Source organism: Cryptococcus neoformans, chromosome 7 (assembly GCF_000149385.1).
Source record: "Cryptococcus neoformans var. neoformans B-3501A chromosome 7, whole genome shotgun sequence".
Lineage (NCBI taxonomy): Eukaryota > Fungi > Basidiomycota > Tremellomycetes > Tremellales > Cryptococcaceae > Cryptococcus > Cryptococcus deneoformans.
Genome location: NC_009183.1, coordinates 881651 through 906549, shown reverse-complemented (window position 1 = coordinate 906549; position 24899 = coordinate 881651). Strand labels below are relative to the sequence as shown.

Here is a 24899-nt window from a genome sequence, read left to right as displayed (position 1 = left end):
CGAAACTCAGCATCGGAGCTTGACGGAGACACCTACTTCGTTCACAGCTCTTACAGATATAAACATCCAGCAGCTCCACCATCTCCTCATCCAGGCCCACGCAAGACGCATGGAACCACCCATCACAGCTCTCACACCCGACCATCAGACCGTCGTCGTCGTCGGTATCTGGTCTGCGACAAATACAATAGACAGCGTTGGAGTCTATGGGAGCTCCGGAAGGGGAGGTAAATTGGCTTTGATCGGTCGACACAGGAGGAGTCGAATCGCGTGATTCCTGGGTTGAACTTTCAGTAGATGACCTGAAATAAAGATGTGAGGCACTAACGGAAACACTTGCAGAACGTTCCTTGCTCCCTTTTAATTCTTCCACCTACATTTAATCAGTATCATCAAGTAAAGAAGTAAACCTATGTGTAATCTCATCCTCACCTTTGTCTTTGCTTTGCCCTTCTTTGCAGGTGCCTTCTTCCCCTTGCTAGCTTGGGATTTTGTCACAAGAGCGGATTTTGTTTTCCCCTTGGCCGATGAAACATCATCCTTTTCTGTAGCCGGTGAGTCGGCCGCAGCAGGAGTAGATACATCTTCCTTTTTTATCATTTCGTTTTCGTCTCTAACAGGCGCAGGTGCAAACTCGGGAACTGTTCCATCCACAATCTCTATATCCTCATCCTTCACCATCGTGGAAGGAGGGGAACAAACGGAGACATTGAGTGGCTGTCCTGAAGGTTCGTTCTCCGTACCGTTGATGGGCCCTATGGTAGCAGCGGGAAGGACGTTGAGCACCTCAGCCGGCTCGGGTGCGGCGATGATATCAGGTTTCGCGGATGATTGTTTTGGGGAGGGCACAGATGGAGTGAGGGCTTTTGCTGGTGGCTGTTCTGTAGCAGAACGTGGTTCTCCCTCCTGTGGAGGATTTGGCACTGGTGAGGCTTGTCGTGAAACAATTTGTTCTGCTGATTCCTCTCCGTTGTCCAATTTTCTCCTCTTACTTTCCCGTTCTTCGTGGCCCAAGTCATTTTGTTCCAGCTCGGACGTCTGTAGCTTGGCCCCGCTATCCTCCTCTCTGTTTTCGCCAGCTTCGGACATTGTGGATGTCACAAGCGCCTTTTTGCGAAACGATTTCGCTGTTGCGTTGATAAGACAAGCAAGGGCAAAGCGTCAACCAAGCAGCTAGACAGTCCGTACAGGTAGCTGCAAGGTGACAGTCTGCAAGCGGTGAGGATATCGCTGTGCCGATAGTTCCTCTCACTGATTATGAGGTCGAAGCTAGCAATACCAGGTATATCTCGCGAGTGTTTTTCTATGAATGTAGAGAGATGCCAAAATGCCAGTCGATTTCGATTAGCTGTCAGCACTCCGCCAAGGTGGAGGTCCCCAGTTCCCAAATCCAAAAACTTCATATTGGGCTTAAGAGCCCTGAAAGACGCGTCTGTTCTTGGGATCACATCCCACTTTTTTGTCTTCTTGAAACGTCGTATGCTGCTGCTCCTTCTTGGTTAATGTAGATTGATTTCGTTGGACGACAGGGTCCTGGTCTTCTGCAGTCTTTCCCAGGACCTCGAATGAAGTTGAGCACGTTTTCGAGCCGTTTTTTTCGAGTACAATACAACAATGGTGGTGGCATATCCAACAAATAAATGATCGGCCTTGATTGCGGAGAAGGTGATCACTAGGCACTTTTTGCGCAACGGTGAGGCCGTGGAACTTCCGCCTTTGCAAAGAGGGCTGGCGACAAGGAATCTTGGTGAAAGCACAGGGAAAGCGATATGCATGAGGGCAGTACGAGGCGTGCATGAGCAGGATTCAGGAATCGCGACAATTTGTCCCTTTTTTCACGCGTCGCACCTGCCCTCCTTTTTGCACACACCCATCGACTTTTGTCGCCTGATAGCCTTTTTTACATCATATTCTATCTTTTGACTTCTTTCTTTTTTCTTTCTTTTGCCACATCTTCAATCCCTTTTCACCCCTTCGACAACCTCCAACTCTCAGCGCGCAGGTATGTCCTCGTCCCCGACACGTCCTACTCTGTCCACTGCCTCTGAGGGATATCGCCCACGCGACTCTACGCCATGACCGTTCCGATCGCTGACGCCCCGCACCCTTTCGTTCAACAACCAGGTCGCAGCAACCCTTTTTCGCTTCTAGAAAGCCCACCACATTCCTTCACAGACATATCTCTTTGTCTTTTCTTTGCGAGAACATTTACAGCGGTACTTTAACTCTGACGACTTGACGACAAATTTACGACCAATCACGAAAGTCGCCTTCTTCTGATCATCAGTGTAATTGATCCATTATACAATGCCTTCCACTCTTGCACTATTCACATCGCTTCTCGCCGCCTCAGGTGCCCTTGCGCACCTCCAGCTCGCCTGGCCCTACGCTCTTCATAGCACTCTGGACCCCGAGACCCCGGAAGAAATCAAAGATTACTCTATGACCAGTCCTTTGCTCACCGACGGAACCTATCCTTGCAAAGTGAGTTACATTTGATCGCCATCGATAATGCAAAGGATTTCCTTCTGCGTCGATTGGCAGATCTGCCTTTGCAGAAGACATCAGAGAATCACTGCTGACCCTTTCAATCTTTTCTGATAGGGCTTCATCAACAGTCCTGAATCAAACATGTACTCGAGGGTGACATGGGACGCCGGGTCCACTGTCAATTACACTATTGCGGGTACTGCCACACATGGCGGTGGTTCGTGTCAAATGTCCATGTCATATGACAACGGTACTACCTGGAATGTCATTCAGTCTTGGATGGGTGGTTGCCCTATCGATGCCATGACTGCTGAGGTTACCATTCCCACCGACGCTCCTTCTGGTTACGCCCTTTTTGCTTGGGGATGGTTCAACCTTGAAGGCAACCGTGAAATGTACCACAACTGTGCACCTGTTACCATTGCCAACGGCGGATCTGGTCTTAACGATGATGACTACCCTACTCCTTTCGTCGCTAATGCCGGTGTCAACGACTGTGTGACCATTGAAAACGTTGCTGTCGTTTTCCCCAACCCCGGCAAGAATGTCAAATATGGTGCTAGCTATGCGACTTCGCAGCCCACAGAACCTGCTGGTTACACTGGCACCAACTGTGTTGGGCCTGGTGCCTCCAGCAGCACCAGCTCTTCAGGTTCGAATAGCTCCCAGCCTGCCACTTCTATCTCTGCTGCCGCCATTGCCACCTCTTCTGCCAATCCCTCTGCGTCGGCTTCTGCTGTTGATTCACCTGCTGATGTCTCTGTGGGCACCGGCGCTCAAACATCTATTGCTGCCGCTACGGTCTCGACTGCCGACGTTATTGGCAACATCGCGGCTTCGTCAGCCTCGCTTTCTCCCGCTGTTGCCGTTGCCTCCTCATCTCCCAAGTCTTGCAAGCGTAAGCGATCCAAGGCTGGCAACAAAAAGCCTTTTCTTTCTCGACATGAGCGTCACGTCCCTCGTCAGCCTGGTTCTTCTGGCCGATACGCTGCTAGCAAAGCCTCTCACCCCCAATCTGCTTCCAAGCGAGACGGTATCAAGCGGGTGGCGGCAAGCATGGCTACTCATCCCCGAGCTGCCGCCAAGCGTGACGGAGCTATTCACCATCGGGCTGTTGTCAAGCGAGAGGAAGCACCAAAGAGGTTTGCAGCTAGCAAGGCCACGCACCCAAGAGATATTAAGAGAGGGTTCATGGGAAGATTGTTCTTTGGTGAAAGCTCATGAGAAAGAGAAAGGAGGAGACTAGACTTTGAAAGATTAGCTTGGAAGCTAAGAGTGTATTTTGCGGAGCATTGACAACCTTGCATGTACATAGGTTTATCTGTATTGCCGAGCATCGCTGTGCGATGCTCTGTAGGATGATTTCATGCATCATGCCAGTCATGACCAATCTTTGGGACGTAATCAATTGTACATATGAATTCACGCAACGAGAACACTATCATAAGGATCATGACTATTCATCCATCCTTTTCACGACGAAGATGCACAGTTTATACAGATTCCCAATACCCATTCCTTTCCCTCTTTCTCTCTCGCAACATGCACATTAGATCCCCTAGTCTGTCAACTTCATCCTTTTTCAATCCACCCCGGCCCATTTCTGTTTGTACACTTTGCCACATCTCACCAAGCATCGCGTCTATCGTATCTCTCCTCCTTTTCCACCTGCCTCCTCCTGTAGCATGCCGCGAGGCAGACGCGGACTGAAGACGAGCTCGAGGAACAGTATTTGCTCGTTCTTCAAGCGGTTTAGAGAGGTCTACAGACTCCCCAAAGAATTGAGACAGTTTATCGGTCCGTCTTTTTCTCACAGTTCGAGATTGAGGATCAGGTTTATTCAGCTCTTCATCCTCCTTGTGCTGCTGTTGCACCGCGGATTCTGTCCCCAGCGGATCGGATTGCGACAAGTCATACACATCCCCGGTATCTCGTCGATTACCAACAAGGGGTTCCAAGCCAGGAGAAAAAGGAGTCCCAGTCCGGCGACCCGGCGACGACGCGCTCGTTCGTAAATGATGATCCGGTTCTGGCTGCTCGTCGAGCAAAGGGAAGCAATAATGGAGGCTGTCCATCACTTGGGCAAGCTTGGGTTGGTCATGGTCGATGAGGTAGAGAAGGCCTTGGAGAGAAGTGGAATAGGATTCGTATAGGGAAAGACGTTTGTTGCTGGGGTCGCTGGAAAGTGGGTCTCGAAACGATGAAGAAGATGGGATATACGTCCTTGACGGAGGCTTATCGCCGAGCACCTGAAAATGTCGATCAGTTTAGCTTCTCTTCTTCTGTTTGGCACGCAGCATAGACCTTACGTGTTCTAGCTTTGCAACCCTTTTCTTCGCAAACGACTTTTCCTCCTTTGACATTTTCTTTTCCTCTCCCAGATCCATAAAGCTGGCTCCTCCATCGTCAGACGCTAGGGATCTCCCCTCGGAAACAGCTATACTCCCATTCCCCATTCGTTTATGCAAATTCCTTAGCCGTGACCATCGATTCCCGCTCGAGGCTTCGTCAAAGGTCATGAAAGATTGGTCGGAAGGAGAACCTGCACATGGGGAAGCGGTTTCAGCCGAGGTTCGATCAGAAACACGGCGCTTGTCAGGGGTGTGCGAGGTGTGGGGGTCAATGTGAGAGGCCGGATTGACCACTCCTGGAGGAATAGGAACTCCTAACATTCGATGAAGCTACGTATCAAATATCGGCACCTTGCACTTTTCACCGCTCATATTTTATTTTATTACTCTTACGTACCTTGGCGAGCTGCTGCCGCCTAGTCTTTTTCCCTCCATCGCCTTCATTCTCAGCCGGCCATTGACTATCCGCATTGGTACTATTCGCGCTCGTTGGACTGACTGTATCCGATCCTGGTTCTGCTCTATTCACACTGGCTTTCATGCCAGATTCACCATGCGTGACAGTCTCTGTAACCCTCATCTGGCGGGAGACATACACTTTCAGATTGTCTCCTTCAGGTTTCCTGCTAGTCAAGTTTAACGCTGCCAACGTCTTTTGCGCCAACGACTTGCCCTTGCCTTCTCCACGTATTTCACTATTCTCTCCCTTCACCCTTTGAACCAAACAATCTTCCCTCTCCCACTCTGGAACTCTTTTTCTCCAATCTGCAGGTGGACTATCAGGCCACCCCTCTTTCACTTGGGTATCAAACTCCTTTACAGAGTGGAGAGGGTCAACGACATGCTGTGAGATTTGTGATTCTGATAAAGTCTCACCGAGGAGAGCTTCCAATTTGCGTGTGCGGCGGATGAGGATAGTACGCTGAGAAGGGCTGAGGGTGGAGCTCGTGCTGGGAGCTTGGTTGACCGATGGGAATGGTGGAAGACTAGGACGAGAGATCGAGATTGTACTTTGAGTGAGATGCGGTTGGGTAGGGAGCGGTGGTAGCAATTGTTTGAGTAGTGGACGGTGTTCGAGATTGACGCTATCAGTAAAAGAGGTGTGCAAGCTGGGAAGGGAATCGATAGATGCTGATTTTTGGAGTGGGAGGATGTGAGAGTGAGAGGCAGAACGGTTTGTGGTGCTGACAGGCGAGCCGAGGGCTTCGGCGTAGGTAAGGCCCTGTCGGGCCGAGTTGATGGATTTTGTAGGCGATGATGTATGCAAAAGGTTGGCAGGAACCGATGGAGAATGTTTGTGGTTTCTGGGCGGTGGAACAGGACCGTTACTGCTGCCATCAAAAGGGATCAGCATTGGTCCCCAAAAAAAATCAGGACAGGATGGATACTTGCGTCTGTTTAACAGTCCCGTCGAAAGCCTTTCGTAAAGTCGCGCCGTTCAATTCCATTGTCATCCGCGCATACTCTGCACCTTCACCCAACATCTGATCGACTTTACTCTTCCTAAACTCTTTCTTGCTCTTTTTCATCTTGTCCTCTAGGTCATCATTGAGATCTATAGCTGATTCAAACCCAAAGCCAGAGGTGGGAGCAGGTGAAGACGCGGGAGCAATCCGGCGCTGATTACATTTACTCTGTCTCCTCAGGTAATCTTCAATTTGACTCTCACTCTCTGGTTCCCTGTGATCAGCTCTATCACTAGGGGAGGTCATCCCCATAGCCCGTCTGCTTGCCACTGCAGCCGTATCATCCGCCGCTTTGGGTGTAGCGAATCTCTGAGGAGACGTCGACGTCGAGGAATATGACAATGGTCTGCGCTTAGTTTGGTTGGCAGCTCGAGGAATATCATAGATATTGCTCGCTATATGTCTTTCAGGAGAGGCGTTGCTGCTATTAATGGAGTAGATGGATGGATACTTGCCGTTCTTGGGACCAAAAGTTCCCGCACTGGAACGTTTACGATCTTTCTCGGGAATGTCACGAGGTTGTGAATGGACGGTCTCTTGCTGCTCCTGGCTATGGGTACTCGAAGGAGCTTCTGGGATAGAAGTCAGGCCTCTAGCAGCTTCTTGGTTCTGCATTACTGGCTGAAGTGCCTGGCCACGCTTGAAGATGGTGGGCAGTATGGCGAGGTCATTCACATCTGGTACAGTGCTCCCTGCGGAAAAGTCGGAATAGTAAGTAGACCTTGCCTCCATCGGACGCCCTTCGCTGTTCCCTGGGGAATGGGAAGCTGGGAAATGAAGTTCTGTCGGGGCGTAGGTGTCTACAGTCGATGGTGTGTTATGGGACCAGCGCCAGAAGGATTCGCCAGCTACAGGGCAAGAGGGTGAAGTGGATTTGCGCGTGGGACGGTCTATGATAAGCTCTTGCTGGGCGTCGGGGGCGAGTCTTGGGGGTCTTGTGGGAGGAGATGGGAGAGAATGACGAGAATGAGAATTTGAAGATAAACTGCCGCTCACGATCCCCGAAGCCATTTTTGATGATGATAAAGTTCCTGGACCCTTGATCCCGAATGCCTTGGAAACCAACCTAGGGAAACCTTGTCCTTCGCCTACTGGTCTCGCACTGTATCTGAATGTACAAAGATCCAAGACGTCTACCCAATCAGCGCTGCTTCTCGCAATTGTATACGCCGTTGCGACCCTTGCTGGTGACCCACCACCGTGTGTGAATGTAGCCAAGGAGCTTGTCGTCTGATGGGTCGTGAACACCGGGGTATTACTGTTGCTCGGTGATGAACTTCCGGGACTACGATAGGGGCGTAAGAAACTCCGAAAGGGTCTGCAAGAGGCAAGACAAGTGGTGTGCCGTACCAAAATGCAAGAAGGACATGGCCCGTGGGGATGTATAGCATGGGACCAAATTTCAGTTCAAGGTGGGTGAGTGCACCGGAGGGATGCGCGGAAGCAAGGGTGCCAGTGGCCGTGAGGCCATTGTTCTTGTCTGTCGAGAGCCCAGGTCCGGAGATTCGCCAAAGGGAGATTGTCATTACTTGTGTACGGAAGATTATTCGCTCGCATGCACTCTCTCGTACACTACCGAGCCACTGCAGTATTGCCTATTGCATCGCATGCTTACCATTCGTCCGCCTATGGGGCGGTCGAGATATACAGAGTGGGCAGAGATGTGTGCATAGAACTGTGATTGGGGTGGACCATAGAGTGGTGCTCGAGGACCAAGAATGCGTTGTCCCTGCGCAATGCAGTCAGCGGCCTGTGCGTCCTTCTTCCTTGCCACTCACCTCTTCTTCCTCACTGTGTGGGAACATGAGACCTCGCCCCTTCTGAAACACACCCGGGCCTCCTTATAGGAACCATCTGCACAGGAACACTTACGTAAATTGACACAGAGAGCGCGCACATGTCCGCTCGGAATGATCGTCGCCAGCACGGGGAGTGGCCGACTTTTCCTCCAACTCGTCCAACAAAACCGCCAGCCAACTGCGCGCCATGTCCTTCTTCCGCCCGGTGGTCTCTTCGGCGTCTTTCACCTCCAGTCCCTCCCGCCATGTCGCTCCCAGAGCAGTCCGGCAGTGCCGCTGCCTCTCCACTACTTCCATCACGCTTTCAGGCCACAACAGGTGGTCCAAGATCAGACATCGCAAAGGTGCTGCCGATCAGCAGCGGGGTGCCCTCTTTGCAAAGCTCAGTAGAGTAGGTGTGGGCCGATCCAAAGGCACCGGACTGGAAAATTAATCGTGGAACTAGGAAATAATGGTCTCAATGCGTCCACCTGCATCTGCAGACCCTGCGCTCAACTCGAGATTAGCTACTGCTTTACAACGCGCCAAAGAACAAGGCCTGACAAAACAAGGAATTGAGAATGCCATGTCTAGAGTAAGTGCCTTTGGAGGAAAAAAAAAGCGCGATACATGAGCTTATATCTCTTTAGGCAAGAGCAGTGGCAGAAGGGTCAGGACAAAATGTCATGTACGAAGCTGTAGCTTCAGGAGGCAAAGTTGCTTTCATGATGTAAGCTTCTTTCTATCACTAAGCTAACCACCAAAGCTCATACCATGCTGGTTGCATTCAGCGAATGCGTTACCCAAAATTCCGCTCGACTCGTCAAACGTGTCAAGGAGTTACTTTCCAAGAACGGAGCTCGTATTTCCCCAGTATCATTTTTATTCGAGAAAAAGGGATCCATCACTCTTACGCCTAATGATGAAGAAGCAGGATACGAGCATTTGTTCGACCTTGCAGTCGAGGCCGGGGCTGAGGATGTCAAAGAAATAGAGGGTGAAGATGGAAGCGTCGAGTTTGAGGTGATTAATGCTCCTCTTCATCGACCTATCAGAAATGCTAACCTGCTGCTAAAAGGTTATCACCACTCCATCAGACCTTTCATCTATAACATCAACTCTTCAATCACACCCCGCCTATTCTTTACAATCATCCGACCTCGTGTTTCTCCCGAATGATCCATTAAAAGTCCTCGAACAAGGTGAAGACGGCGAGGGTATAACGGAAGAGACGATGGAAAGCGTGATGAGACTGGTGGATATCTTGGAGGAGGAGAATGAAGTGGTCAAGGTCTGGACAAATTTGGACGAATAAACGCATTAGTTGGAGACATACCGAGCATAAAATACCTGCATGTATAACACCTTTCTTGTATCCCACTGGCTGTCCCGGTCTTTCCTGCAAAATGCATGTTGATGTATTATTGAAAACTAAACTCTCGAATAATCATCTCCAGACGATTTGTTTTCGTCCGGCTATCGACTGCGTGCCTGGGAGACGTGACGCTCTGAAATCTCTCGCTTTTCCGATCTTTGTTCATCTTCCATCTGCTTTTCTACATTCTCACACTTGTCTTTCCAATCTCACACTTGTCTTTCCAAAATGGCCCAGCCTTCTCCCTCGGCGATACTCGGCCAGCAGCCCTTCCCCATAGACCCCGCTCCAGCTCCAGCCCAGCCAAATCCCATACCCACTTCCACCCCTACCTTCCTCACGTATCTCCACGCCCTCCTCGATGCTCGTCAGTCACAGAACCTCACGCTACCTTACCTTCAACCATTCGCACCTTTATCCTCTAGGCCTCTCCCACGGATGAACAATAATGGACAGCGAGGAGACGGGGGAAAGGGCAAGGAGAAGGTGAAGAGTGATTTGGATGTCATCCGGGAACTGAGAGAGTCTGTGGCTTCATGGAGAGGTGTGCTAACCAAAGAAAACCAAGAAGGTGGAAGATTAACCACAGCTCTGAAAGAAGTGTTCGTCTTAAAGACCTTTTTTTCCGGTCCTCACTCACCTTCTCATGCTGAGACCAACGCTGTAGGATCACCCACCAATCAGCCCTCCTCTCTTCTGCAGCCGCGCTCCTTCCCCAAGCCTCCTCATCCACCAAACCTTTATTCCTCTCATCCCACCTCCTCTCCCAACCAACCAAACTTCTCCAATCCATTGCATCCGCTGTCAGCCTCCAGACGTTTTTGGAAGACTCTCAATTCGGACTCCAACAGAGCAGTTTAGCTATCGCTGGTGAGAGATTGGTCGTTGATGTGGATCTGGGAGTGGATCTTGGCGGAGAAGAGGACGAGTCGAGGATGGGGACTCCAATGGGTACTCCGCGGCCCTACACCCCCGTCCCTGGTGCCATGCCCACCAGCGCACTCACGCAAAATTCAGACGAAAGAGGAAAAGTGAAGCTGCTAAAGCTTGTCGCTTCTCACGTTACTCCATCCGGAGGAACAGGCCAGTGTGAATGGGTTAGGAAAGTGCTGAACGAGCTAGTCAATGACTACTTGGCATTGTGGAATGCTCCAGTTCTCGAGGAAGGGTATAGCCTCGAAAAAGGTTTATGGGAGAGAGAAGAAACGGCACGCAGACTGGAGCAAGAGTTTGCGGATTTAAAGTGGTTTGATGATGTGGCAGGAGATGAATCGGTGGATTGGTTTGAAGAACTGGAGAAAATAACGGGAACTGTGGAAAGACTCGTGGCTGAAACTAGGTATGTTTCTCTCAATATATTTCCAAAAGGGTCCAAGATGTATAACGACAACGAAAAAAAAAACAGTGAGCAGAGGCTCTATCCGACAGACAAGCATTCAGTCTTCCCAACCTTTAGACTTCTCCCTTCATCTTCTATAGGAACCAATCCCATATGGCGTATCCGGCCGGCAAAGTCCTCCAACGAATCTGTTCCTACCATCTCATCCATCCACAGCACGAAAAGTGACGTTGGAGGAGCCGGAGATCTCGATATGGAAGAACAGTGGCTAGAGACTGATTGGGTGATAGAATGCATAGAGGAGAATGGGATTGCAGGAGTTGTGGTCAGCAGAAATTGGCTCATTGATAGTGGGCACGAAGAAAAGCAGCAAGTCAGCGGTACGATTAGGCTGGAAAATCTTCTTGTAAGTGTGCTATCGAAAGACGATGAAAACGGGGAAAAAATGGTTTCTGAAACCACCAAAACAGTACCACCCGTTCCAGCAACCAACGTTCCTTGCTATCCCACAACAACAACCATTCCCTTATACCGCACCCTTCATTCATTCATCCAAAGATGGGAATGGGTTAGATCAGCACTGGTCAATCGCTCAGCCTGGGCCTCTAGGATGGGTCGTCGGTCGTATCGGAATGGGTAGGAATTTAAAAGGTCTCTATGGAACGATAAAAGTATGTCTGTTGGCTACTGTCAAAAGACTGTTGCGGAATGTCCAAGCTGACAGCAGCACTACAGGCTTTGAGAAAACAGCTCGTTCTGAATCAGATGTTTGCGAGTGTCTTCAAGTCTGAAGCCTTGACAACATATGAGAACGGGAACGGGGAGGAGGGTCAAGATGAGGATGATGATATGGACGATGATTGGTTCTCTTGTAAGTCTTTTTTGTTTTTGTTTTTTGTGCATTAGCCTTCCTCCACGACACGCATCATGGATGACTGATTTTCTGTCGGCACAGGTCCCCCAAAGGCTGTCCCATGTTCCGCCACCCTCCATCAAAATTCAATCAGCATTACCATTCCCTTGCTTGACCACGAAGGGAAATGTGAACACCTGGAAATCATCGCGAAAGCGAGCGACGAGGGTCCGGGGTATACAAACGTAGAGTACAAGGGTGGGAAAATTGACGAGTCAGAAGCAGATAGGGATCTCGTTAGTCTAGTAAGAAAGGTTCTGGAGCAAAGGACCAAACAGTCATAGAAGTTGGCTCCTGGAGCAATCATCAAAGACAAATATCGCCATGCTATAATGCATTTGAATCTGCCTACATGCTACGATAAATGATCTACTATTACACAAAGATTATGCAAAGAAAATATCGACAATAAAAGCCCAATTTAAAATAACTATTGTTCCAATCGACGTGTAGAAGTAGAAAGTTCTGCTCTCTTCCTTTTCACATGACTGTATTGACAACGCACACACAATGTCCCCCCTGGCATCTTACATCTTCCCAGATATCCCATAACTATCCTTGGTCACACTCTCCCCCCTGGACGGCGTGTTTCCCTGTTCGCGCTTCTTCCTCGGTTTCTGTTTTCCGTCACGCTTCGCAACCTGCCTTGCCATTCGCAGACCGCATCTGAAGCAAAGATCAGCCTTTGTAAAAATCCCTCTCCCCCCCAAAAGTCAGTGAACTCACGCATTACACAGATCCTTCACGCCGTTTGTGTTTTTCCTCCATTCAGGCGATTCTTTCGTGCCGCACATCACGCAGGCCTCAACATCTCCTGGTGGCCTTACAAGAGGCCTCGTGCTACTTTTTCCAGAAGACTGAGGTGGTGCACCGCTCTGTACGGCGCGAGCTATAGATCCCTTCAAAGATTGGGAATGAATAGGTCGCTGGCCAGTAGCGGAAGATGTTGAGGAAGATGATTGAATAGAAGCCATTTGAGCAGCTGAAGATACTGATGTAGATGACTGAGTCTGTGAAGAAACGGCAGAATAGAGGGGATTGCCATACTCTGAAGGGGAGTAGAAGGATGATGAGGGGGCGTTTGTAGAATACGTAGCCCCAGACGATGCCGCATGAGACCCGTCTGCTTGATGCTCTTGATGTTGACTCATGTTAGAAACAGCCTGTGACCCAGGCTCATGCACTGCCATACCGAGATTGCCTAGCTCATACGCGACACTACTATCCCAATCGTCATTGCCGCTGCCTTGCCTGGTGCGCAAAAGACTTGAGTCTGTCGACCAGTCAATGGCCGAGTGTTGCGGTTGCGCGGCTTCTGACTGTGAATGCCTTTGAGCCAACGCGTGCTGCAACTGATTTTGCGCCTCAGTATGACAGTTAGGGGCGTTTGATGAGTGCTCGGTTGCGGCAGGATCCATTTTACCTCCGACAGATTGGTGGGTATGACCTTTTCTCCAATCGTTGGCCTGCGTAGCATAGTTGTTCTGATTTCTCGGCAATTCATACGCTTTTATCGTCTGAAAGCATGCAAAGATCAACCTGCCGTAGGGAATAAAGACACTTGCCACTGTTCGATGGAGACCTTCAGTTGTCACAAGATGATGAGCACCATATCGCGTTGTGCAATTTGTGCGTAGTTCCCCAGGACCGGCTTTGAGCTGAGAAGGATCCATGTCGACATGCTTCATCATATCACAGTATTCTGAAGCGTCATAAAGGCCATCTGGACCAGCTGGAACACCAGCAGGACGTGCAGGTGGCCAGGAAAATATCAACTGGGTAGGCGCGTAAGTCATGTGGTCAGGAGGAAGCAGGTGCAGCTGAAAGACTCGAGCTGGTGGACGGTGGGTGCTGGGTGCAATAGGAATGTTGTAAGTGACGTTGCGACAGAGGGCCCCGATTTGCTGCACAAACATGAATTCAGAACTCTTGCAGCTGACAGAAAAGAGCGCTCACATCATCACCCATGAACTTGGTACCACACCAATTTGACCACTCCTCGTTGGCTCGTTTAGGGTCGTTGTTGGCGACTGGATCTTTGTCTTTGATGGGATGGAAGAAGGCCAGCAAGAGGCCCGTCGCGACCTATGCAAATGGTGAGCTTGCTTGTAATGAGTGGCTGGCTGGTGGGCTTACCCAGTTGAGTACGAGATCCAATATTATATATTCGTTATCCTCGACGATGGCGTCTGCATCCGCCGGAATCTCGTTTTCCTCTGGAGGGCATCCAAGGAGGGTCCTAATCTGAGACAATCTCGCAAATCGCACACGAGTCACGCTCCCTTGCAAGTCGTCTGCACTGATCGCACCCAGCAGGTCCTTCCTCGCCTCTACCGCAGCACATCAGCCCGTACTCATTTTAACCACGTAGGCAAAAACAGCTGCCACTCACGTTCTCGTTCATGGGGGTGTATAAACTCCAATACACTCCTGGCCATCATTGAGCCTTTCTGTTTCGAGAGGTGAGCGTCCAGGATGGGGTCGAAATGGACAAATTCGAGCTCCAGCTGCGGTACGGTGATGCCGGGGTCAGGATTAGGATCGTAGCGGGGCTTGAGCAGGGCCCAGTAACAGCGTACTGCCCCCACTCTCTGGACGGTCATGATCAGCAAATAAAATGAGGAGATGGAGACAGGAGGGTAATGTTGTGTAAAATTGGGCAGCGGAGGGAGGGAACGTGCACTTGGCGCAAAACAAAACACCACTTACTGGTATGCCAGGGATCCCGCTTGACTGCGATGAACTAGACGAAGCAGACATCTCTCGCATCCTATAGTTCTCCTTATCTCCCCGTGAATCTTGGTGTGCAATTTGTCGCCGGATACGGATGTTTATTGGACAATTAAGGTAATCAGATGTCGATAAATAATCGACAACTGATCTGCGATCTGCCGATATAACTTTCGATCGCGCTGCGAAGCCCTGGTGCCGTTGTTCCGGGAAAGAAATCAGTCGATGTGGTGAGCTTGAATGATCCGTCTTCGTTCTTGTGTGATAGTGCTGTGATGGTCGTGGATGTATATTCGACAGGGTTTACTTGGACGAGGAAGTCATTTCGTCGCCTGCTCGATTCGACGCCTCCTCTGACAAGTGGCTGGCTGACTGGGCTGTAATGGACGTCGCTTTGTACCGGCCGAGGCCCAATTTCTTTACCGAATGTTGAGCTTCATCTAATATTTCGGGCCGACTCGGGTTTATCCAAAATTTTGAAGTGATATTTCATTTGTTGACCCATAAACTCCGGTCTTTCCGGCGGGTCTTATTTCCAGTTTGGGGTAAAAACTATTTTCGGGAGGAACAGCGATCACAGGCGGGCGCAACTCGCTATTCATATAGCGGGGAGCACAAAAAAGAGACGAGTGCCTGATGGTTGACAATATGCGTGCCTTTTTTAAGGTGATATGGAAGGCGTGCAAAATGATAAAGAAAGTGGAGGGACGGTGGAGGGGCGGTGGAGGGACGGTGGAGGGACGGTGGAGGTGATTGTGGAGGTTGAAGATAGGAAGCTGGAGCGCAGTACGTATCTTCATAGTGATACGGTGTTGCGTACTTCGTATCGCGTGTTCTCGCTGTTCTGTTATGAATGTGAAAAGGGGTCAGCATACTGAGTGGAGCGCCCTCGGCCTCGGTGACCTAAACTTGATAAGCACACCTATATATATACCGAAAGTCTCATCTTCCCGCTTTCCGTCACATTTAATCTTCAAGTCATCGCAACACACACAGGTAACCCGGATAATAATTAATAAAAGCGGGAGGCTCACTTTAAGCTGATTATCAAAAAGAAATGCCAACTGTACTCCTCACAGGTATCACGGGATTTGTAAGTAACCATCTTAATCTATGAATTACCGTCTCCAGAAACTTATCTGCATCTGTTATTGTTGCTACTCTAGCTGTCTGCACACGTCGCCCATACCTTCCTGAAGCATGACTGGATAGTGCACGGCACACTTCGGTCCAGCTCGAAGGTAGCGTTAGTCGAAGTTATTCCTGAATACTCTCCTTATATTTCGTCAGGCAAACTAAAACTCTTCGTTGTCGGACCTCTTGAGAATGCCGATTACACTGAAGCCATGAAAGGCGTTGATGCTGTGGTCCACACTGCCTCTCCGGTAGAGTTTGGTGGAGAGAATTTTAGAGAGAGCCATTTGAAACCTGCTTTGGAAGGAACAAGGGGTGTCCTCAGAGCTGTAGCCAAAGAGAAGAATGTAAAGTCCGTCGTCTACACTAGTACTTTTGGTGAGTTCTATGCCTCAGTACTTCTGCTTCTAAGATCTGAGAGTCATCACAGGAGCCGTTGGTGATCATAGGTATCATCCCACTGAGATCAAAGGCAAAGTTGTCACTGAGGATAACTGGAACCCGTATACCTTGGAAGAGTTGGATAAGATGGTGGAATCTGGAGAGTCAGGGTGAGTTTCAGACTCTATGACAGTCGATGTTGTCTGATACACTCTTGCAGCAACCCCACATTTCCTCCAGGATATCTGTTCTATAAAGGAGCCAAGAAGTACGCGGAACTCGCTGCTTGGGAATGCCAGAAAGAAGCGAGAGAACAGGGTGCTGAATGGTCTTTGGTCACGATGAACTGTGTGATGATCTGGGGGCCTCCAAGTAAGTTTTCTCACACATAGACTAAGGTAGTCCAACGCATACTCATTTGATAATTTCTTTTAAGTTCAACCTCTCACATCACTCAGTCATGGGGGCATGTCGACCGAGTTCCTTTGGATGCTTGCAGGAGGGAAAGATGCCCATATCATGGACAGTCTCTATCCCTATTACGTCGATGTTGGTTGCCATTCTGCTCGCACTTTTGTGGCACACACAAACTGACGTTCCGTAGGTTCGGGATGCTGCTGAAGCACACTATCAAGCCACCGTCCGTAGAGCGCAAGGAAGGTTTATCATCTCTGCCGGCCGTGAGTTATCGCCGTCATGATCGCCCAGTCACGGCCATATGCGTAGCTGACCATGTATATTCAACAGCTTATGATTTCCAAGAGTTCGCAGACATGCTTAGGGAGCTTTATCCTGAGCAAAAAGAACGATTCGCCCTTGGTGCTCCCGGCAAATATATGTACAGAGATCCAGGAGTGTACGTGCTCACAAATGAAAAGAGTCAAAGGGAACTTGGTATTACTTGTAAGCCTCAGATCTTGCCACATGCAAAATGTCATGAATTGACCGTAATCACAGACCGTCCAAAACAAGAGACTCTCAAAGATGCATTTGACAGGTTTTTCGCTTTGGAGAAACAAGGATTGAAGTAAAGAAGAAAGAGAAGAAATAACAGTTTGATAAATTGTATATAGAATTGTAAATAGAAATTATTTTGATACATAGCTTGCGAAGGTCCGCGAGATTGCAAGTTATAGATAAATAAACAGATGGAGAGCAATCGTTTCCTGCAGGTTCGTTCGTTGCCATGAATCGCCCACTCGATTATAATTACAAACATAAACGTAATAATTCATAATTAACTTCTCGAGACTGAAGAAAAAAGACACGACACAACCTTCGGCAAAAAAACAAAAAAAGTGAAATGCCTCCATGCCGATTCGAACGACAGACCTCCCCATTAGACAATGTCTAAACAAGTTACTAGTGGGGTGTTATAGCCAACTAAACTATAGAGGCCCGATATAGTAAGTAAGCGGCCCCAATAGATTAACTTAGTCACATCCACGCCTACAAGCTGCAGTTTGTGCCACATCTTCTTTTCTCCCGCGCTTCGGTGTTTGGTCGCCCCAAGGATGACAGTGACAAGTGTGCAGTGTAAGAAGACCCCTAGACCTGTCTTCTATGCATAATAAACCTCACAGTTTCGTGTTTTTGCCTTCACCCACTATCAGCAACGACGCTTTCGTCGTCGCCGTCGCCTTCACCTGCCCCATTCGACGCCGAAGAACCCTTTGGAGTTTTGACCGAGCACGCGACACGTAGTGTTCGGCCCGGCTGTCATATCAATTATTTTGTCGCCGTTCAGCAACGAGCGGCGGCTCTGTATCGAATCAAATCAAGTCGCTATAATATACCTGGACCAAATCCAAGCATCCAACTCTGTAACATTAGATAAAGAAAAACGGTAGACCAAGGAAGATGCTTTGGCGATTCAATTTGACGTCGACATCAACGTTGGACTCTCTGCTGTCGCGCGAGATACCGCCTACCCTGGAGGAGCTTATGGATGAGCCCGACATATTGGGCGAGTGCAAAGCGCAGAACAACAAGTAAGTCAAAAGGAACAATGACTCAAATGGCTTTTAAAACATGCTAATGCATTATCCCATTAAAGGCTTGTTACTTTCCTGTCTCGTGAAGACTCTGCCAAATCTTTGCTTCAATGGGTCATTGCTGGTCTTGATGAACTTGATCAAGCGGCTGCAATTGCAGACTCCGAAGTCCTGTCTCATGCCATCACTTCACCAGACCTATATCCTTCTTACAAGTCGCCAACAGCTCTCGTTGTCCCTGGATCAGGTCCTGGAAGCCCCCCTCTGGACCCTGCGAAATCAAGAGAAAACGGTGTGGATGTTTTTGTCAACGAGAAGCCAAAAGATGAAGAAGAATATGACGAGGATTTATCTATTCCTGGTGGGGGACAAGGACTGAGGAGAAGGAGTGAAGCCGACGATGATCTACATCGATCAAAGTGAGTATTCATTGACCACGTTCTGGCGCTCACAACTTACGTTCTATAGATACCCAGCAACGGCCACTGAAATTCTCACTTGTAATGAAATATGGTCTATATCAGATACGATCATGCGCAACGCCGACACCCTTCTCACTCCTTTCTGGGATGCAGTCTTGCCTCCGATAGAAGCAATAACCCCTACAACAGAGGGAACATCGTCTTTGGCAAGCTCTGTTGCGATGTCGAGACAGGAAGCTGGAGAGCGTGAAAGGGCAAGAAATGAGTTCTGGTCTGAGCAAGATGAAGAGAGAGATAGACGCAGAGAGGTTATCAGAGGCCTGTGGATGCGAGTGAATGGGGTGTTGTTGGCTAAGCGAGGTTCAGATGTGCGTGTAGAATTTGGAAAGAGTATACCGAGTGAAGCTCATTGTCTTTCTCAGATGATCCATTTCATTCAGTCCCTCCCCAATATCGTCGAGCGAATCATCGCTCGAATATCTTCTCCTGCCATCCAAGCCCTTCTCGTAACCATTATCTCGAGCGAAGAAGCAGGCGTTCTGGGAGTCATTGATTGGCTTGCTTCCGAAGACTTGATACCTCGGCTCCTTAATCTTCTTTCCCCGCAGTACTCATCGTCCATACACACCATCGTTGCAGAGTTAATCAAGCAAATCATCACGCTATGCGCGCCTTCGCCCTTCAACCCACATGGAGGAAACGCTGAACAGCAGGCGAGCCAGGGTCCTGCAGGAGGCAGAGATAATCGTTTAATACGAGACCTTGTCAGCGAACGGAGCGTAGGCATAATGACCAGTTACATGCTGGACAAGATAGAACTGTCAGATCGAGATTGGAATGGCATCAATGGTGAGGGGGGAGATCCGTCGCCTGCCGATCCTCTCATCGTCCACCCTTTGCCTTCGATCGCGTCTGCCACATCTTCCCTCGCCAGTATTTGTGTCATCTTGATCGAAGTCATTCGGCGTAACAATTCTGACTTTTCCGAGCCTCATCTCTTCCACACCTTGCGAAACAGACTGATATCTGTGCGGATGCAGGAGGAGATGGACAATCGAGAAATTCAGCATCGTGCTGACGAGACGGAGCAAGAGAAGGATGAGAAAGAGAGACGACATATGGAGGATGCTTTAGTGGACATGACTTCCAAGATGGGGATAGTGCATCTTGGCCATTTATTGGACGCCATCAGCGACCGATTTGCTCAACTGCATCGGCTGGTACTGCAGCCACGTTCTCAGGTAAGTCCTCTCATTTACAATGGGATCCTTTACTAAGATGAAGCAGCGACGAGTCGCCTCTATCGCCAACCCTAAACCTTTCACACTTGAACGTTTCCGCATAATAGAGCTTTACGCTGAACTGCTACATTCCTCCAATATGTCGATCCTCAACCGTACCCCTGGCACCGGACCAGTCTACACAGAGGACGGTATACTTTCTGGTGGTCTTGAAGGACTTGAGGCGCTTGGCGAAGCCATTGAAGACAATGACAATGAGCAGGCTGGCGAGACTTCTCATCAAGAAGAGGACGGTGTAACTCCAGCTAAGGAATTGCCCGTGAGCGAATCAGCTTCGGGAAGTTTGACTGGAAGTGACGACATGGAAAGCGAGGATGAGGATGTCTTAGAAGCGGTCAATGATGATGCCACGCCATCACCATCTCCTGGTGCCTCGGGTCTCATGGAAAACCCAATTGGCGCCGATTCAACGATCACTCCGCCGCTGTCGCAGGAAGTCGCTGATCGTCTGAAAGGGGTTATGGAAACTGAGTCGAAGCCTACCGCCTCATCCGTCACCTCCGATCTCACCTCTGTATCCCCCATCGCTGCAGCAGCCTCCATTACGAGCCCTTCCGTTTCTTCAGATACTCCTGAAGCAGAGCCAAAACCTGCCCTTGGGTTGAAGCCGTCAGACGACAGTATTGAAACCCTACATTTCACCACAGCACACCCTCCCTCATATACAAGATTGCCCCCTGGCGAACGGCTGAAAAGGCAGTACTTATCCTGCAAAGTCATGCCTGCGATGGTCGACTTATTTTTTGAGTATCCGGAGAACGATTTCATGCACAGTGTCGTGTACGATATCTTCCAGCAGGTGCTCAACGGCAAGTTGTCTCCCGGTTCGAATAGGGATCTTGTGGTGCAATTGATGAAAGAGGCCAAGTTAGTTGAGAGGGTATTGGACGCGCAAAGGCTCAATGACAGATTAGTCGCTCAGTCGAAGTCACCTAGGTTGCCTTACATGGGGCATCTCATTCTTATTGCCGAAGAGATTGTCAAGTTCTTTGCGCGCTGCCCATCAGATCTTTATGACATCATCAAAAACACGTTCATATCTTCTGAATGGGAAGCTTTCGTGAATACCTCTTTGCGTGAGGCTAAGGATCGCGACGACAAGCCTCTTGCGGGCGGTAAACCCGCTCACCCATCTTCCATCAAGAGCCCTGACGACTCGGCGAGTGATGAAGATGACGATGATGAACCAGGAGAGGGGTCTATAAGATTTGGGGAGCCGTTGACAAGGACTTCGGCGAAAGATGGATTCGCGTCGAGAGGAGAGTTTGATGCGTATGCGGATCACGATGAGAACGGAGATGGAGACGATGAAGAGGCCATGGATAGAGTAAGCGTCCCATGTGACAGTGATTAATTCCTCTACTAATGATCCTGCTAGTATTGGAAGAGTTCTGGATTAGGGTTGAGTAGACAAAGAGCTGCCGATTCTTCGGATGATGACGACGATGCCGACTGGTTGCAACCTCCTGCCAATTCATGGGGAGCTAGTGGCGGCGATGAGGACGATTTTGGGGTAAGCTGCTTTGCAATTCACGCCAAGTTATGTACTCATATGCTACACCGCAGGCCTGGGAAACTGGGGAGACAAGACCCGCTTCTGATGAGTTTGAAGACGATGCATGGGGCAACTTTACCTCGGCACCTTCAAATGACAATGCAGAAAACCCCTTTGGTGATGATAACTTCGCTCCTTCGGTCGTCCGCGTAGAACCACTGCAACAGAAGGGTGACGAACCTCTGACTCCCTTGGATTGGGCCGAGCAGTTTGATCGAGCGTTCAGGGAAGGCGGAGGAGACGATGTACCCGCTCCTGTGTCGGATGATGGTGAGGGTGAACAAGGCGAAGCGGAGGAGGGTGAGGGTGTCGTGCCCATTGTGATGCCGAGCCTGGAGGACGATGAAGAAGAAGAAGTGTCTGCGGTGATGAGCGGGAGCATGGACCTTTCCATGTCTCCTGGTACAAATTCATGGACGTTCGAGGGAGATGACGCTGGCGTAGACTTGCCACTCGCAGAATCCTCTTACACCTCACATGCCTCTGGACCAGCGCCGCCTCTGAATGTTTCTGCTTCCCCAGGTGACGAGTCAAGCTCATCAGCATCGATCGACACCTCTTTTACTTCCTCCTCCGATTCAACCATGAGAACTACCTCTGCTGCTGCAGCTACGCCCATTGTTATTCCCAACCGGCACAACTCCATGTCACATTCTCGACACAACTCCCTTTCTGGGTCATGGGGTCACCGACCTCATCCTGGCCATCCCATCACTGCGACTTCCCCTTCTGCAAGCTCTGCCTCTTCACGAGCTTCTTCCTCGTCTCCAACTTCACCTAGTAAGGTTCAGCGATGGGGTGAGGCTTTCTCACCGCCTGATCCGGCTCTTATAGCGGCTGCAACGGAAGAAAGTCCTCTAGGACCTGGTGTGAGCCCTGATACAAGAATTACGAAGGATGGGATGTTGGAAAGAGAGGTCAACGGTCAGTCAATTACCGTGCCTCAGGATGAAATAGTGGAGGCAATCGAACGGAATGCGGATGATATAGAGGAGTTGGAGAATCAGGAGGCGCTTAGCCGGTCCATTGGATCAGTATGACGACGGTATGATGATTAGAGAATAGCATCATGACAGATGACGTATTTTTAGACGCATGGAATCAACTTCGCAGTGTACATCTTATGGCTGATGGGCATACGATTATCAGAGGAAGAAAATCTTTTGGAACAAGAACAGCTCTAATTGACATTCAAGAAAATGACACCTCCAAATACCCCATATTCTTCCCCTTTTTCTTATGAGTTTCTATATCTCGAGGCCCTGATATACTTCAAATCCACTTGCCAATGAATGACATGGCAAACAGACCGAGAAACAGTGATACAAGGGCCACAATGATCTTGCTTGTGGAGGCATCGCGCATCTCGCCGACCACCCATTCACGATAAAGCAATTGACAAAGACCACCTATATCATAACGGTGTTATTCAGCTACATCCTCTGCGGAAACGTGGGAGGTTAATCTCACTGTATAGAAGGATACCAGCGGATATTGAATCGAGGATACCGGTAGACAGAAGGATCGCTCTACCATTCATGTTGACTGAGGCATGGACTCCGATGCCCTTATCAATATCGTCAGTTCCTCAGTCGGTCTCTGTAACTCGATGGGCTTACAATGGCAATCCCAACTGATGTTGTCAAAGCATACGCAAGGCACATGGACCATTTTTTGATGGTTGAAGAGATGCCAGATGGCCAGACGAGCATGGCGATCCTAGCGCCTAGACCAAGACCTTCAAAAAGCTGGTGGAAAACCAGAGCTGCCAACATTCTTAAGCGTTTCCCTTTCCGACCAGCTGAGGAAAAGGCCTACCAGCAAAAGTGGTGCTAAATCCAGTGCCCATGGCTCCAAGCGACACGCCGATCATAACAGAGTGAAAGATAACACCATATTCCAAGAGTTGTACATTCCAATGCGCGATCTTAGCAGCACCGTCAAAGTTAGTTATTTCCAAATTGTTGGGACCACAGCAAGCTAGCTCTGTCATTGGGGTTGATATATCATCTTTTTTCCTCTCCTCCGTGGGGTCGGGCGAAAAGCCAGGAGCAGCGCTGATGTTTCGATCACACTCTCGTAACTTTGAATTCTGACGTGCGATCTGCAGATTGCAATGAGTGACGGATTATGAAAGCCATTACGTGTTTGACTCACATAGCGAGAGCCGAAAAAGTCGACAAGCCAAACTACTATAACAGTTGCCATTGCGATCGCGGGGGCAGCAGACTCATACTCCAGATTTCCCACGCATGGGCTGGTACAGTCATCGTCAATGGCTTCACCTTGGCCAGACAAGAGTACTCGAACGCGTACCTTGTGAGATTGAAGAAGGCATGGATCAATAAATGAACAAAACTAAAACATAGGCGTCAGTGGGTGATCTGATAGAGATATCAGTGCACTTACGCCAAACTAATAATAATCCCAGATCCGAAGTATTTGAGAACGAAAAAAACCGATCCGAATAACTTGTTTCTGGAGCCGAGTTTGCCCAATATGACTGGAAGAAAAACACCTATAGCAGACGCCACCAGCATAACAAAAACGGCAGCGATATGGAGTGAAAGGTTATAGTCTTGAAGCTCTGTTACCCCGCAGTCTGAGCTACTATGAGCATGAGTATGCCCAGCATGGAGGCCGGTAGCAGCATCATCTGTCTCTACTGCCTCCTCGCTTTCGTGGTCATGATCATGATCATGCTCCTCTTCCGTTGCTGTTTGACCGCGAACGAGCCCAACGACTGCGAGGGCAACGCAGTAGACGAGGACTGACCTGCAAGTCATGATGTTTCTCAATGGTATTCATCAGGACGAAGATGACCATGTCGATGGGTCTCCTTTAATAAGAATCTCTGGGATCTAGGATCGGATGAAGAGAAGAAAACTTTCGACGGATACTGGCAGCCAAGACGGAAGAGTACCGAATATGTATATGGCGCCGAGAAATGCCCAGACGGAGAGAGAGATGGTATGACATATGGAGCGAAGATATACATGATGCATTGCTGTGGGCGGTTGCATAAGGCGTTAGTTCTTTACGGTGTTACTGAGAGTCTTGGTGCAGTGTTACTACCGCCAAGCTTGTTGACTTAAGAAGAGGACTTTGCGGTTACGGCCGCTTGGCGAGATAATATAATAAGAAGTTTAGTGATTTAACAGCGAGGTGTGCATTTTTTACATCGACACTACAATTGCGAATGAATAACGGAGTATCCTAGTACTGGTGGATCGCAATCAGACTATGTCAGATAATAGTAAATAAGTTGCCAACCCCACGAGCTCGGCCCGTTGTCAGCTCGAAACCATCTTTCTGTTTACCTTCTTCACCCAACCTCAGGTAATTATCATCGGGAGCCATAATCGCAATCACTTGGCGGGCGCAATAAATCCCACCATACCCGCCGTGCCGTGGCAGAAGGTTGAGTTATTTCAAAGTGGTGCAGGGAGGCTTGTGCGTGCGCCCGTAGAGTAGCCGTTGCTGCTTTCCTCCTATCTCTTTTGGTACTCGATCTATTCTTCACGATCCTATCCAAAGTAGTCAGTTACCCAGGCACAGACATTAGAGACCCACTAGACACACCGCCTCCAAGATCAACCGATACATCAGCCACTAGATCATCTGCCACCACCGCATCGCAAGCCGTCACACCACTCACTTCGATTCGACG

General features: G+C 49.3%; 9 protein-coding genes and 1 non-coding gene across 10 annotated transcripts in view; 5 read left to right on the top strand and 5 right to left on the bottom strand.

The window, feature by feature from the left end:
- CNBG3010 (hypothetical protein) overlaps positions 1–1089 on the bottom strand; it is a gene marked incomplete at both ends in the record, with an annotated part of 2062 nt that extends 973 nt beyond the window's left edge. The window contains 2 exons of the mRNA XM_769227.1: positions 37–373; positions 433–1089. Coding sequence (XP_774320.1) covers positions 37–373; positions 433–1089 — 994 coding nt within the window. The remainder of the gene's footprint in view (positions 1–36; positions 374–432) is intronic.
- A 1218-nt stretch (positions 1090–2307) lies between these two features.
- Positions 2308–3714, top strand: CNBG3000 (hypothetical protein; the record flags this gene model as incomplete). Its single annotated transcript, XM_769226.1, has 2 exons — positions 2308–2484; positions 2605–3714. 2 exons carry the CDS (start codon positions 2308–2310, stop codon positions 3712–3714), a joined length of 1287 nt encoding a protein of 428 aa, XP_774319.1.
- Positions 3715–3983: 269 nt separating this feature from the next.
- On the bottom strand, positions 3984–7318 carry CNBG2990 (hypothetical protein; the record flags this gene model as incomplete). The annotated part of the gene is made up of 4 exons (XM_769225.1): positions 3984–4739; positions 4800–5171; positions 5239–6172; positions 6306–7318. The coding sequence occupies 4 exons, from the start codon at positions 7316–7318 to the stop codon at positions 3984–3986; spliced, it is 3075 nt and encodes a 1024-aa protein (XP_774318.1).
- Positions 7319–8293: 975 nt separating this feature from the next.
- On the top strand, positions 8294–9400 carry CNBG2980 (hypothetical protein; the record flags this gene model as incomplete). The annotated part of the gene is made up of 5 exons (XM_769224.1): positions 8294–8497; positions 8552–8680; positions 8736–8815; positions 8877–9108; positions 9164–9400. 5 exons carry the CDS (start codon positions 8294–8296, stop codon positions 9398–9400), a joined length of 882 nt encoding a protein of 293 aa, XP_774317.1.
- A 288-nt stretch (positions 9401–9688) lies between these two features.
- CNBG2970 (hypothetical protein) lies at positions 9689–11996 on the top strand (the record flags this gene model as incomplete). The annotated part of the gene is made up of 5 exons (XM_769223.1): positions 9689–10062; positions 10128–11205; positions 11270–11470; positions 11535–11670; positions 11755–11996. The coding sequence occupies 5 exons, from the start codon at positions 9689–9691 to the stop codon at positions 11994–11996; spliced, it is 2031 nt and encodes a 676-aa protein (XP_774316.1).
- Positions 11997–12239: 243 nt separating this feature from the next.
- Positions 12240–14481, bottom strand: CNBG2960 (hypothetical protein; the record flags this gene model as incomplete). Its single annotated transcript, XM_769222.1, has 6 exons — positions 12240–12378; positions 12439–13616; positions 13669–13797; positions 13849–14042; positions 14105–14303; positions 14422–14481. The coding sequence occupies 6 exons, from the start codon at positions 14479–14481 to the stop codon at positions 12240–12242; spliced, it is 1899 nt and encodes a 632-aa protein (XP_774315.1).
- Positions 14482–15499: 1018 nt separating this feature from the next.
- Positions 15500–16988, top strand: CNBG2950 (hypothetical protein; the record flags this gene model as incomplete). The annotated part of the gene is made up of 8 exons (XM_769221.1): positions 15500–15535; positions 15609–15954; positions 16007–16127; positions 16178–16329; positions 16394–16506; positions 16562–16637; positions 16705–16860; positions 16915–16988. 8 exons carry the CDS (start codon positions 15500–15502, stop codon positions 16986–16988), a joined length of 1074 nt encoding a protein of 357 aa, XP_774314.1.
- A 273-nt stretch (positions 16989–17261) lies between these two features.
- CNBGt060 lies at positions 17262–17355 on the bottom strand. The gene is given in 2 exon segments: positions 17262–17298; positions 17317–17355. It is a non-coding gene; the product is annotated as a tRNA-Thr (tRNA).
- Positions 17356–17817: 462 nt separating this feature from the next.
- On the top strand, positions 17818–22269 carry CNBG2940 (hypothetical protein; the record flags this gene model as incomplete). Its single annotated transcript, XM_769220.1, has 6 exons — positions 17818–17948; positions 18014–18370; positions 18420–19614; positions 19652–21001; positions 21053–21187; positions 21241–22269. The coding sequence occupies 6 exons, from the start codon at positions 17818–17820 to the stop codon at positions 22267–22269; spliced, it is 4197 nt and encodes a 1398-aa protein (XP_774313.1).
- A 232-nt stretch (positions 22270–22501) lies between these two features.
- Positions 22502–24015, bottom strand: CNBG2930 (hypothetical protein; the record flags this gene model as incomplete). Its single annotated transcript, XM_769219.1, has 7 exons — positions 22502–22638; positions 22700–22796; positions 22849–22994; positions 23048–23333; positions 23387–23486; positions 23546–23587; positions 23639–24015. 7 exons carry the CDS (start codon positions 24013–24015, stop codon positions 22502–22504), a joined length of 1185 nt encoding a protein of 394 aa, XP_774312.1.
- Between the last annotated feature and the right edge of the window lie 884 nt (positions 24016–24899).